This window comes from Rhinoderma darwinii, chromosome 4, assembly GCF_050947455.1.
Source record: "Rhinoderma darwinii isolate aRhiDar2 chromosome 4, aRhiDar2.hap1, whole genome shotgun sequence".
Taxonomy (NCBI): Eukaryota; Metazoa; Chordata; class Amphibia; order Anura; family Rhinodermatidae; genus Rhinoderma; species Rhinoderma darwinii.
The window spans coordinates 261206397-261218973 of NC_134690.1; the positions used below are offsets into that span (position 1 = coordinate 261206397).

The 12577-nt window shown below is 43.1% G+C and overlaps 1 protein-coding gene across 1 annotated transcript; it reads right to left on the minus strand.

The window, feature by feature from the left end:
- Positions 1–2356: 2356 nt before the first annotated feature.
- Positions 2357–5193, minus strand: CITED2 (Cbp/p300 interacting transactivator with Glu/Asp rich carboxy-terminal domain 2). The gene is made up of 2 exons (XM_075864290.1): positions 4874–5193; positions 2357–3836 (listed from the first exon to the last, which is right to left on the minus strand). The coding sequence occupies exon 2, from the start codon at positions 3827–3829 to the stop codon at positions 3128–3130; it is 702 nt and encodes a 233-aa protein (XP_075720405.1). The 5' UTR covers positions 3830–3836; positions 4874–5193; the 3' UTR covers positions 2357–3127.
- Between the last annotated feature and the right edge of the window lie 7384 nt (positions 5194–12577).

Here is a 12577-nt window from a genome sequence, read left to right on the forward strand (position 1 = left end):
TCTCTGGCCGAGGAACACCTTCCCTTATATTTATGGGAAGGTATCCAGGCTGCAGAAATCTTCCGTAGAAAATAGGGCATGTCCTATTTTTTTATGACCGTGCTACCCTACTTTATAATGGGTACGGGCACAGTTGTACGCATGTGGCCTAAAGCTGCAAACGCAAAGCCTAACACATTTGGAGAAGGTCACAAACACAAAAGAAATGAAAATAATGTTCTACATAGCGCCCACTGTAATTTTGCAGCCATAACAAAGTAGTAGAAATTGAGGTTTCTATAGAAATACTGTGCTTCTATCTATTGTACATATGCTTCTATCCAACCCAAAAAGCAATTTACAAGGGAGAAAAATAAACGTATACATCTTAGGCTTCGTTCACATCTGCGTTGACATTCCCTTCTGCTCCGTCAGAGGAGCAGAAGGGAGACAAAAGCTCCGTTACAGAAACCGCCAGCGGCCGACGGAACCCATTTACTTTAAATCGGTTTTGTTGGCTTTCCATCGAATATCTGTGATTCTACCGGACACCAAAGCGCAGCATGCTGGTCTCCGATAATCCCTACTGGATCTGCGATGGAGGACACTAATCTAGCCTCTAACAGAGGTGAACGAAGCCTTATAAACGGTCCAGAGAAACTTTATTGGTATTAATTTCCACTACAATGTCACACTGAGAGGGACAACAAGTTCTCTGGAACCAATATAGTGCATTGATGTAGGTGCACCTCATATAAAAAGGTAAGACTTTAGCCTTCAGCACTGCTTGCTAGTAAATGGTGCAAGCTTTGGACTTTACACTCTTACCATTACAGGTACACAACCATTTGCTTTTCAAGGATCGTAAAAATTCAATATGTAAATGATAAAACTAGAAGTAGGCACCGCACCATATGCAAGACCCTACCGAGTAAAAAACTCAGACCATGGCATAGCTTTTCTAGCCGAATAGATTTTACATTCTTTGCTATAACCATCCACTAATCCAGAATACAAGGAACTAGATTACTACTTTTATAAAATGCTGCATTATTTTCATATTACTGAACATAATAGAATCCCCATAAAGATGGTTACATCCGGATGCGAAGTAGAGGTCAATCTGCAGTTACAACTCCCCTCAAGAATTTACTTTAGCCATTCCTGTGTTACACAATCTAGAATGCATTAAAGTTACTACGCACGAGCCATGACTACTAAATATTTTGACACTAGACAGTTTTATACATAGGCCTAGTCTGCATTCCAAGTCCTAGTCAACCAGGAGCTCTAATCAGCAAAACAAACATATCTATATCCACTTGTACGTGCGGCACATGTTCAGGATTGCCTTCTACATGGCACCTCTGGGATGACGACTACTGTAAGACACTTACTGCACAGGCATTTCCTCTACCATACTGTCCCGTGTGGTACCATTAACCTGCATACTTGGCATTCCTCGATGTGGATATTAAACATGGAATGCCTACATCATCCATAACAAACAACCACCATTATATGTATAACCGCATACCGGTTCAACAAGTTTTGCACACATGTCGTAACATTTAAGTAATCTAAACGGAAGAGTTGCAAAGTGAATCGTTTTATTGCAAAGTAGCAAAACATCAGGTCAAGTCCCAGCATTATCCAACCTGTAATTACAGTATTTTAACTCCTTGTCTGGAGACAGATATAGAATACCCATCATAAAGCTAAATACTCAGTTCAATTCGGGTGCCACCATGCACGTTGTCTCGTCCATTGTATTAACTTAAGCGTACACATTTCAGAGTATTTTTATAGCCGACAAATAGCGGCCTTTATTATAGACTGTACTTATTAGATAGACATGAAAGCAAGGGCCCAAGCACTTCTATAATCTAAGGCTTGGAGTCTACAACACAAGGCGTTCTCAGGGCCTACATATTAGGGGTCAAGCACATCTAGAGCTTGAATTGGATTCCAAATGTTGATCTGGAAAACCAAGGCCGATAAAAGGCATTGCGGATTTAGATTTAGGATCGATTAGCCATGCCTGTTCTGTGCAGACAGGACAATTCTATATAATAAAAGATAGGTGTAAACACTCAGTCTAAACAAAGCAGACAGAACCAATTGATTCTGAGGTAACCTCATGTAAACAATGCCTCCCAGCCCTCAAGGACATGGGGTATATTAGCAAACTGGAGTACAGATTTACCCCATAAATTATATAACAATGCCATCATGGCACACAATTCTACAACCGAGCGTCTAGATTTTACTGAAGCTATATTATGGCAACATTTTCCAAAACTATTTTTGCCAAAGTTCATCAGAAAAAGGAAACCTGAAGTGTTAAAATAAAATGAAAAAAAATTTACACCAAAAGTAGAATAGTGCACATTGCAGCTCTTTATTGACATTGGCAAATTAAAATAGAATAAATTAACAAGTATTTTCTCAAAAAAAAGGTTTTGTACAAAAATACTGTCAAAATTTCCTAAAAAGCTTTCAACACAGTAGTATTTTCCATGAACTAAATTAACTATATTATTAGCACAGTGTCAAACATTTTTTGGGAAAAAAGCATTTGTGAAATGTTTTACACTGATAACATTCCACCCTCATCGTCGTATGTACACGGGTGAAACAAGTAATCACCGGGAAAAAAAAAAAATTAAATTAAACAGTAGGACTTCTCCTGATCCAGCAAGGCATGGCCCATATTTGTTAAAACTTCCAGTTAAAGAAAAAAAAAAAAGGGGTGCACAGCAATGCATAGATTAACTGAAGCAAGATGGCAGCATTAGTGCAGCAATAGACCTGCTGTCAAGGTTCATGCAACCAACAATTCTCATGTTAATGCAGTCCAAAGAAAAACTGAAATGGACTTCTGTCAGAACACCATACACGGACGACTTGAGACAGGAGACAAATAAATCTGCTGAAACACCCCATTTTCAGAAATAGTGGCTCAATTAACAAGGCAGTGGGCGAGGGGATTCAGGAATAAAAATGTGGGGATCAAAGGAAAAATATATATATATATTCTGTACAGATTAATAGTGGACTCTGGAAGCAAGATTCGGTGTCCAGGGAGGAATGTTCAGGTTTGTTTTTTGTTTGTTTTATTATTATTTTTGTATTTTTCATTCCAGGCCTAACAGCTCACTCTGTTCGGCTGCTGTTTGCAAACAAAGTCCGTCATAAAATCAAATTCATTCTGTCCCAGCCATAGCTCTGGTAGTTCTTTTATACGATCCAAACCCATTTCTATGACCAAGGACATTAGCACTTCCTCATCTATGAAGTCCGTGTCTATGACGCTAGGAGGCAGCATTGCTGCAGGGACGTGGCTCACTGAAGGCGGCATGCCAGTGCTGTGCTTTGGATTGCAGTCTCTGAAATGCTGGTTTGTCCCATTTATCTGATGATTTGCAGGATGCAACTCCTGCATATAGTGGTTGTGTTGGTATGGATGATGTGTAAAATATTGGTTGTTTAGCTTCTGGAGCTGCATACTGGCACTAAGCGGAGCTCCTTGATTTGTAACATGCGCTCCCATGAACTGTGAACTGTTAAACCTCACCGCCGGTGCCATACTGCCATTAGGGTGCCCACCATTTACATTCCCGGCCACCATGGCATGCCTGATGCCATTATTAGAGTTCATATTCCCAGTGCTGTAGTGCATGTGCTCTCCCATCATGCTGTTAAAGGCAAGTTGTTGTTGTTGTTGCTGCTGCTGATGGTGAGGATTTGGAAATTGACCCATTCCCATCCGATGAGCAGGGTGGTGGTGGAGACCATTCGTTCCATCTGGAAACCGACCATGATTCATTGCCATTATATGGTCTGCCATCGCACACCTAGGAAGAGAGTAAGTAAATATAAGATGCTGCCTGGCAAATAAAACACTACTGACACACCGAATCTAAGGCATCTCATGGCGCCGCTTATCTAGGCAATGATGAATTAAAACACAGCAGGAGAACTGCTCCGACATCACTCTTTACAGCGTACATTGGGATTTGCCTACAAGCCCCTGCTCATCTGAGCCCCTTTCCTGCACCCGGCTGCTGATAACATGTATACATTACCTTTCAATTTGCTCAATCACTGGAAAATCATTGCCCAACATGACATTAACAGTACGACCGTAAACCCCTTGACACGCCAGTGACAAAGACATTGGCACATAACAAATCTTCAACACTCCCAGCCATACATTAAGCCCCAGCACTTTACTGAAAGCGTTGTACAAAAGGCTCGCGATAATCTCATTTCTGATCATTAAAGGTTACGCACATAAGCAGGCGATCAGTAAAGTATTAGCCATCCGCACAGCGAGATGAGCAGAGATCCCTTGCAGCAACCATGACAGATACATTATATAAATATTGAACTTCCTACAGCAGGGGATGAGGAGGAAACCAGTCAGTCAGGGTCTCACAACAATGCAAACAAAGGTACTGCATCATTAGCAAGTCATGTCCATATGTGAGGGGCTGCAGCCTGATGGGTTCATCTACAGGGGCTAGCTCCCATTACATTACAAGAAGTGGAGCACAACGACTGCCACCATTTAAAGCCATGCAGCCATAGGAGTGGTTGTTGATCCAGACACACCGATCACTTTAATAACTTACTAATATTTACTAGCTCCCATAGAAGAAATCCTCACCAGCTCAACTTTCCTCATCACACACACCATACATCTATATAATAGCAATGCCAGATCAGCCAGTAACAGATCCCTGCAGCTAGAGAATAGGTAACCTGACCATTAAAGCAACTTTTAGCATGCACTGAATTTTTTATCATGGCACTGCCATCTGCCTGCCACCTCCATAGAAGCCAGACAATGAGCCCAGATAGTCGGATCGTGTAAGCAGCGCACACTTACCCCTTGAGAGTGATCCTAAACTGCTGCTTGGAGGGGATCAGGGGTAGATCCCAGCATAGAGGTGGATTCAGCAGCTCTCCCTTTTGTGTGAGCCTGTAATACGATCCTGCTGCAGAGCTGACGCTTCCCTCACTCCTCAGCGAGAGGCATGGGGACTGGCCAACAATGAACTGGGTTTCTGCTTCCCAGCTTGTTAATATAGGATTGCAGAAGGGAGGAGCAATGGGGGTGGGGGGGAGGAAAAAAAAGCCTAGCAGGCAAGCAGCAGAAGTAAAACCTGGATAAACACAGCCGGAGCTGGAGGAGATCCAACCGTCCTGATGCTGCTCTGCTCTCCTGGTGACTCGTGTAATCTGCTCGCCGGCCACTAGGGGTCTTTATTTCCTTCTCTTTCCACAGAGACGACAGACTGTGGTGATAAGGGGCAGACAAAGGTTTACTTCATCCCTGCACAATCCATCTAATATTTATAAACTTTCTATGTCATGATGGATGATCTGATAGAAGGTGTCTTTCATTGGTGTCTCCTGGTATTAAAGAGACAGTGCAGCCAAAGTGAATCCTATGTACAATTCAAATGCTATTGTTGGCATGGTCATGTTCACACATGGTTATGGTGTCATGCGTGTCTTAACATGTGCTGTGACCAGGTCAGTTTTTAAACCGTGAGGCCGATAATAGTAAAATATTTTTACCATCGATACATTGCAAGCATTGTCCACGCAGGAAGAAAATGGCGTGAATCTGCCTGCGGATTGCGCGGCGAATACTCAGGCATGCTGCAGATTTTAAAATCCGCACTGCAGGTCAATTTCCATTTGTAAAAATTCTGCAGCATATGGATGAGATTTGTTGCGGATTTTGTGCTCCGCGTGGACCCAGCTTTAGGGCTTATTCACACGAACGTTGAATATGTCCGTGTCACGTCCGTTAAAACAACGTCCCTTACACGGACGCATGTATTTCATTGGGGTCGTTGTTTTAACGGATTGTGTGAAGGGTTCGTTGAAAAATAGAACACGTCCTATTTTCTTCCATTTTCATGGATCCCTCGATAGACTCAAGTCTATGAGGGATCCGTGAAATTGGATCCCGCACGTTTTTCACGTTTGCACTCGGTCGTGTGAATAAGTCCTTAGGGTATGTTCCTGGATTCTGCAGCGTATTACATTAGAAGCAAAGTGGATGAGATTTAAACATATTAAAAAAAATCTGCAGAAAACGAGTGCGGAAATTGAACTTCGGTGCTGATTGTCATTCTGCAGCATGACGATTACTCTAGCGAAAATGCTGTGAAATTTCCGCACAGAACATTTTGTTGGAAATTCTGCAGTGTTCACACTGTGAACATGGCCGAAGGCTGAATTCCGACGAACTTGGGGAAACTCGGACGTTAAAAAAACGTCCGTTTTTCACATCTGAGTTGCCCCTGTACGGGTCCCGTTTTTACAGATCCCCATAGACTTGTGTCTATGGAGGGATCTATGAAAACGGAAGAAAATAGGACATGTTCTATTTTTCAACAGACCCTTCACACGGTCCTTTGAAATGGCCATGTGAACAGCCCCATTGAAATACATGTGTCCGTTTGACGGCCTTTGTTTTAACAGACATCACACGGACGTATTCTAAAGTCGTCTGAATTCGGCCTAACACTGAGTTATTCTCTGTATGAGGTTCCCAGAACTAAGTGGCAAATCAAACCCATTGTATAGTCACAATCCCAAATCCACACCCACTTTCCAGTCATGTTGGGGTGTATTTTCATGTGCCGATTTTTTTATGTTGCGATTTGTGTAAAATCACTACAAAGACCACCACATGACTGGCATGTCTAAATAAATTATTAGAAAACATTGGCACCACCTCAGTACGGCCTACCCGACCATTCAAGAATTTACGTTGCCCGTTATGATGTGCCTCAAACGCCCACCCAATTTCAGGGATAGATTGTTTAGAGCAGACATTGGCAGCAACACTAAATTGCCTAGACAAACTTTCTTACGACCTAGACACAATGGAACTTTCCCATGCCTCCATTGCTCATGCTGCTCCAACGTAATCAAGGGTGATCGGTTCCAGCATCCCCACACGAACAAATCTTTTCCCATAAAAGGCTTCTATACATGTGATACCAATTTTGTGGTATACCTGGTAAAGTGCCCGTGTGGGCTAATATATGTGGGCGAAACTACACAACACATTAGGGATCGTTCTATCTTTCCACGGATCACGGACGGGACTCCGGCGGCACACACGGTCGTGTGCATTAGCCCTAAGGGTTGGTTTGTTTTTTTTAAAATACTAGACAGAAGCATTCTTTGAGGATAAAATAACAAACTTTTGAATATGCCTATCTATACAAATATCTGTACTGACCCCGCTACTGGTTTCCTCTCTCCCCTGCTGTTCGTTGTTTGGTAGTGTATGTGATGATGTGTCATGCATAGTGAGAACATGTAATGTGTGGTGGTAAATCTATGTCCGCCATGGTGGCAGTTCTGTTGATGCTGTGGTCATGTAACATGTTGTCCCTATAGATAACATGTCATCACACTCACTCCTAAGCAAGAAGCACTGAAGACTGCAGTAGTGGAATAACGGAGAAATGGTAAGGTAAGTATATTGTAATGTTTTATTTTTATGCCCATAAAACCTTTGTATGTTTTCTTTATTTACTTTAAGCAGAGATTTGGTCATCGACAGTACATGGCAAATAAGTAAATAGATCTGCGTTGTACATCCCTGCACAGTGCGGGAATAAGAGTTGTTCTCTGCAATGAAAAACTGTGATAGTATATCCTAGTTGTATGCAATAGGTTACTACTAGAAGGAGACCCCTTTTAATGACTATGTACACCTTTGAAATAGACAATTTTATTAAAAAAATAATAAAAGAAAACCTATCATTGACTAGTTCCACTTTCAAAATGCATTTTATTAAAAATTATTTAAACTTTTTGAGATACAGCTGCTTTGTATCCTGTATGCAGAGCACTGTATCTAGGGCTGAAACCTGTATCCGTCTGGTCAGCGACACCGACGGGTGCAGTGTCAGTGGGTCCTGTTTGTGTCTGACGCGCATGATCAAGCTGCTATCGATCACATCTAAATTCATATCTTAGATGTGATCGATTACAGGTGGATCCTGCATTTAAGAGACACGCAAGACCCACTGTCACTGAACCAGTCAGTGCCGCGGGCCTGACAGATACAGGATTCAGCATTAGATACAGCTGCTCTGTATACAGAACACAAAGCAGCTGTATCTCAAAAAGTAAAAATTATATTTAATAAAATGTATTTTGAAAGTTGCATCAATCACACTGATTGAATTTAAAAAAAAAATAAAAACGTCTAAGCCTTAGGGCGGAATTACATGAACGTGATATACGTCCGTGCAACCCGCGTGGTTTTCACGCGGGTCGCACGGACCTATGCAAGTCTATGGGGCAGTGCAGACGGTCCGTGAGTTTTGCGCAGCGTTAGTCCGCTGCGTAAAACTCACGACGTGTTCTATATTTCTGCGTTTTTCGCGCATCACGCACCCATTGAAGTCAATGGGTGTGCGTGAAAATCACGCGCACCACACGGAAGCACATCCGTGGGACGCGCGTTATTCGCGCAACAGCAGTAAAAAAATTAATGTAAACAGAAAAGCACGTGGTGCTTTTCTGTTTACAAACATCCAAACGGAGTGTCATAATGATGGCAGCTGCGTGAAAAGCACGCAGCCGCACATCCATATGAACATGACACACGGAGCTGTCAAGTGCCTTTTGCGCACACACTCGTGTAAATCCGCCCTTACATAGCCTTTAATTAAATAAGATCACGTTCAGGACTTGAGCTCCCCTTTAAACAATTAAGATGCCCAGTCACATCAGATGACAGTTGCCCAAACCCACCGATTTCGGTAGGATCCGCCGACAATCTGATGTGCATGGAGGGGTCCTGACTTTGGGGGAAAAAGGATCAGGTATATTGGATTTTAACATGCTTGATCCTTTGTTCCCGCAGGAGATAAGCCGCTGCCAGAGGTTATTCCCCTCTCCCCATTAGGGTATGTTCACACGGTATTTAGGTGAGGCGGAATCTGTTTTCCAGGCTGATTTTGGATGCAGATTTTAGGGTCAGTTCACACAGAGTTTTTTGACACGTTTTTTTGACGCGGAAACCGCGTTGGAAAATGTGCCAAAGAGCGGCCGAAAATGCCTCCCATTGATTGAGCGTAAAAACAGTCTCGCGGAAAGAAGAGGCGACATGCCCTATCTTCGGGCGTTTACGTCTCTGACCTTCCATTGACATCAATGGGAGGCAGAGAAAGCGTATTTTACAGTGTTTTTTGCCCGCGGTGCTCAATGGCCGTGGGTGAAAAAGACTGCGAAAATCGGCGTGCAGGCAGAGCAAAATCTGCCTGCAAAAAACTGTGTGTGAACCCAGCCTTAAATTGCAAGATGTTTTGGATGCTGTTTTTGGCGCTTTTCTGCACTCAATGCATTTTGCGCTGTTTTCAGAGCTTCCCATTGTTTCAATGGGACTTTGTGCCGCTGCTTCCAGAAAAACATATGCCAGCTTTTTTTTACTTTCAGCGAGCTGAAAAATCAGTGCCATATGAACTATGCTGATTCCCATTGAAATCAGTGGAAGCCAAAAGAGAGGCGTTTCCATGCGGATTACGACGCTGATTAAGCATCGGAATCAGCGTACAAAAAAAAACGCTGTGTGAACCCGGCCTTAAATACATAACCACACTTGGCCGAGCAAGCATGTGTATGCAGAAGTCTGGAGGAATAGCTGTAGGCAGCCATCTTTAAGGGATTGTACAGGATTAGGCCCCATGCACACGACCATATTTTTTCCTTTGTCACCTGTATTTAAACTGTATTTACGGACCCGTGCCCGTAGTCACCCGTATTCCACTCGTATTTACGGACCCGTTTTCTTCACACGTAGAGAGAGATATTGCACTGCACTAATCGGCAGCCCCTTCTCTCTATCCAGCACTGATCGCCAACCTCTTCTGTCTATACAGCTCTGATCGGCAGCCTCTTCTCTCTATCAGTGCTGGATAGAGAGAAGGGGCAGCCCTTTCGGGCAGAGTTTCCGCAGCGTCTTGGTGACGCGTCCCTCTTTTGACATCCAGTCCGACCTCCCTGGATGATGCGGCAGTCCATGTGACCGCTGCAGCCTGTGATTGGCTGCAACGGTCACATGGGATGAAACGTTATCTCAGGAGGCCGGACTGGAGTAAGAAGGAGTTCTGGGTAAGTATGAACTTTTTTTTGTTGCAGGTTTTTGAAGGAAACATTACAAATCTATATTGTGAGCGCTGCGCATGGTGCTCACTGTCCAGCGGTAGTCACTGTCCAGGGTGCTGAAAGAGTTACTGCTGATCAGTGCAGCCCCTTCTCCCTATCCAGCACTGATCGTTTAATTCTTTCAGCACCCTGGACAGTGACTACCGCTGGACAGTGAGTACCAATGCGTAGCAATGCTCGCGTAATTACGAGTACACACACACGTAGCCACCCGTAATTACGGGAGCCCCACAGACTTCTATGGGTCTGCCCATGCCGTAATTACGGCCTGAAATAGGACACGTTCTATATTTTTCAATGGCCCGGGCACCTTCCCGTAAGCAAACAGGAAGGTACCCGTGTCCAATAGAAGTCTGTGGGCCCGTAATTACGGGCGTTTTTACGTTCGTGTGCGTGGGGCCTTAGAAAAGCATGGGTACTTTCTTCCAAAAACAGCGCCACACCTGTCCACAGATTCTGTGTGGTATTACAGCTTGGCTCTATTATAGTGAATGAGGCTTAGCTGCAATAAAAGACACAACCCATGGACAGGTATGGCCCTGTTTTTGGAAGAAAGTACCCATGTTTTCATAATCGTAGACAACCCCTTTTATGCGTATGGGCAGATTTAAGGGAAAAAAGTGTATTTCTGCAGGATTACCGACAAGAAGAGCAGAAAGATGTCTGCCTCCCTGATCACTACTTTATCTGATAAACATTGACATACATATGTGTAAATCATATTACCATGTTTATTCGCTGCACTTTCGTGTAGGTTTAGTGATCAGACATTAGAGTAAGTTTCCCAATATGTTGACGTGCGGATATCTTAAGGTTTTTTGCTGCCGAGAGCTATGACTTGGGCACACAGCAGTAGTTTAGAGGCCATTTATGTTTGCTCTTGTCGGTAGCTGAGCTTTCAGTCCTGAAAAGGTTATATCAATCCCCAGGTTAACAAAAAAATGTATTCTAAGAATTGTTAATATTTAACCGCTGATGTAAATGTACTGTATACGGCCCATGTCTGTGTCTACAAGAACGTCCCTCAGGCTACATTCACACGAACGTATCAAATTCACACACGTGAAAAACGCGTGTGAACCTGGTCCGTGTGTTGCGTTATGTTTGCGAGTGGCATACGTTATTCACACACATCTTTTTTTTTTTGTTTATTATTTTAATTGAATTGATGCACAAATCACGCACCGCACACGGATGTGCATCACGCACTCATTTACTTCAATGGGCACGTAGGTGCATGATAACGCACCAATATAGGACATGCAGACTCTCGCTGCGTGAAAACTCCTGCATGTTTGAACGGCCCCATTGAAATCAATAAGTCCGTGTGCTGCGCGTGATTTCCATGCGCAGCACACGGATCTTATTCACAGTTGTCTGAATGAGCCCTAAGAAATATAATATTATTGTTACTTAGTTATGTTGTATCAATGCTTCCCGCACTGGAAGGAAAAATGTTTTGCGCAGCAGATTGCAGGCGGTCTGAATTCTACACAGACATCTTTAAACAAACATGATACATATATCCAGCATGTGGCTCTGCAGTGTTTGCTTCTTGCTAAGTTTCAGCTTGGCTTCTCTGCAGTATTTCTGGCATGAGGCATCTGTGCTCTGTAAACAAAATCAGAGTCACAAGTCACCAGGATCCACCTCTTACATACACATTTACTGCCCTTCATCCGGGAGGTGCCCATCCCCCCAGAGTCACAAACGCTGCCTGACATATGGACACTGATTTATGGTTGATGATCAAGTTGGCTAAGTAACAGGGGCATATACTGTCTGCGACATTAACTCTTCACCAGTTATTCTCTGCTGTGTCAGGGATCTTCACTTGTATTCTCTTTTATTGCGCATAGATGATGAAATACATTATCCCAGGAGCTTTAAGAACAGGCCAAGAGAAAACGTATTTTGTAAATATTCAAAGATGTGTCCTTATCCTCCGGAGAAAAAAAAGGAATGCATGTCAACAGTAATACTGATACATCTAATAATAATAGATATAGCGCATACATATACTTACAATCAGTAGCAACGCTACATGGAAAATGATCAATATCTCTATTAACAGAACTTATTCCCCTTATTTCCACATAAATTGTAAGCTCTTGTGAACAGGGTTCTCACTCCTCTTGTATCTCCTCCTTTTCCCTCATAGATTGTAAGCTCTTGTGAACAGGGCCCTCACTCCTCTTGTATCTCTTACTATTTCCTCATAGATTGTAAGCTCTTGCGAGCAGGGTCCTCACTCCTCTTGTATCTCCTCCTTTTCCCTCATAGATTGTAAGCTCTTGTGAACAGGGCCCTCACTCCTCTTCTATCTCTTACTATTTCCTCATAGATTGTAAGCTCTTGCGAGCAGGGTCCTCACTCCTCTTGT

Excerpts from the sequence above, each read along its gene's own strand:
- CITED2 (XM_075864290.1), bottom strand. The coding sequence starts at position 3,829 with ATGGCAGACCATATAATGGCAATGAATCATGGTCGGTTTCCAGATGGA.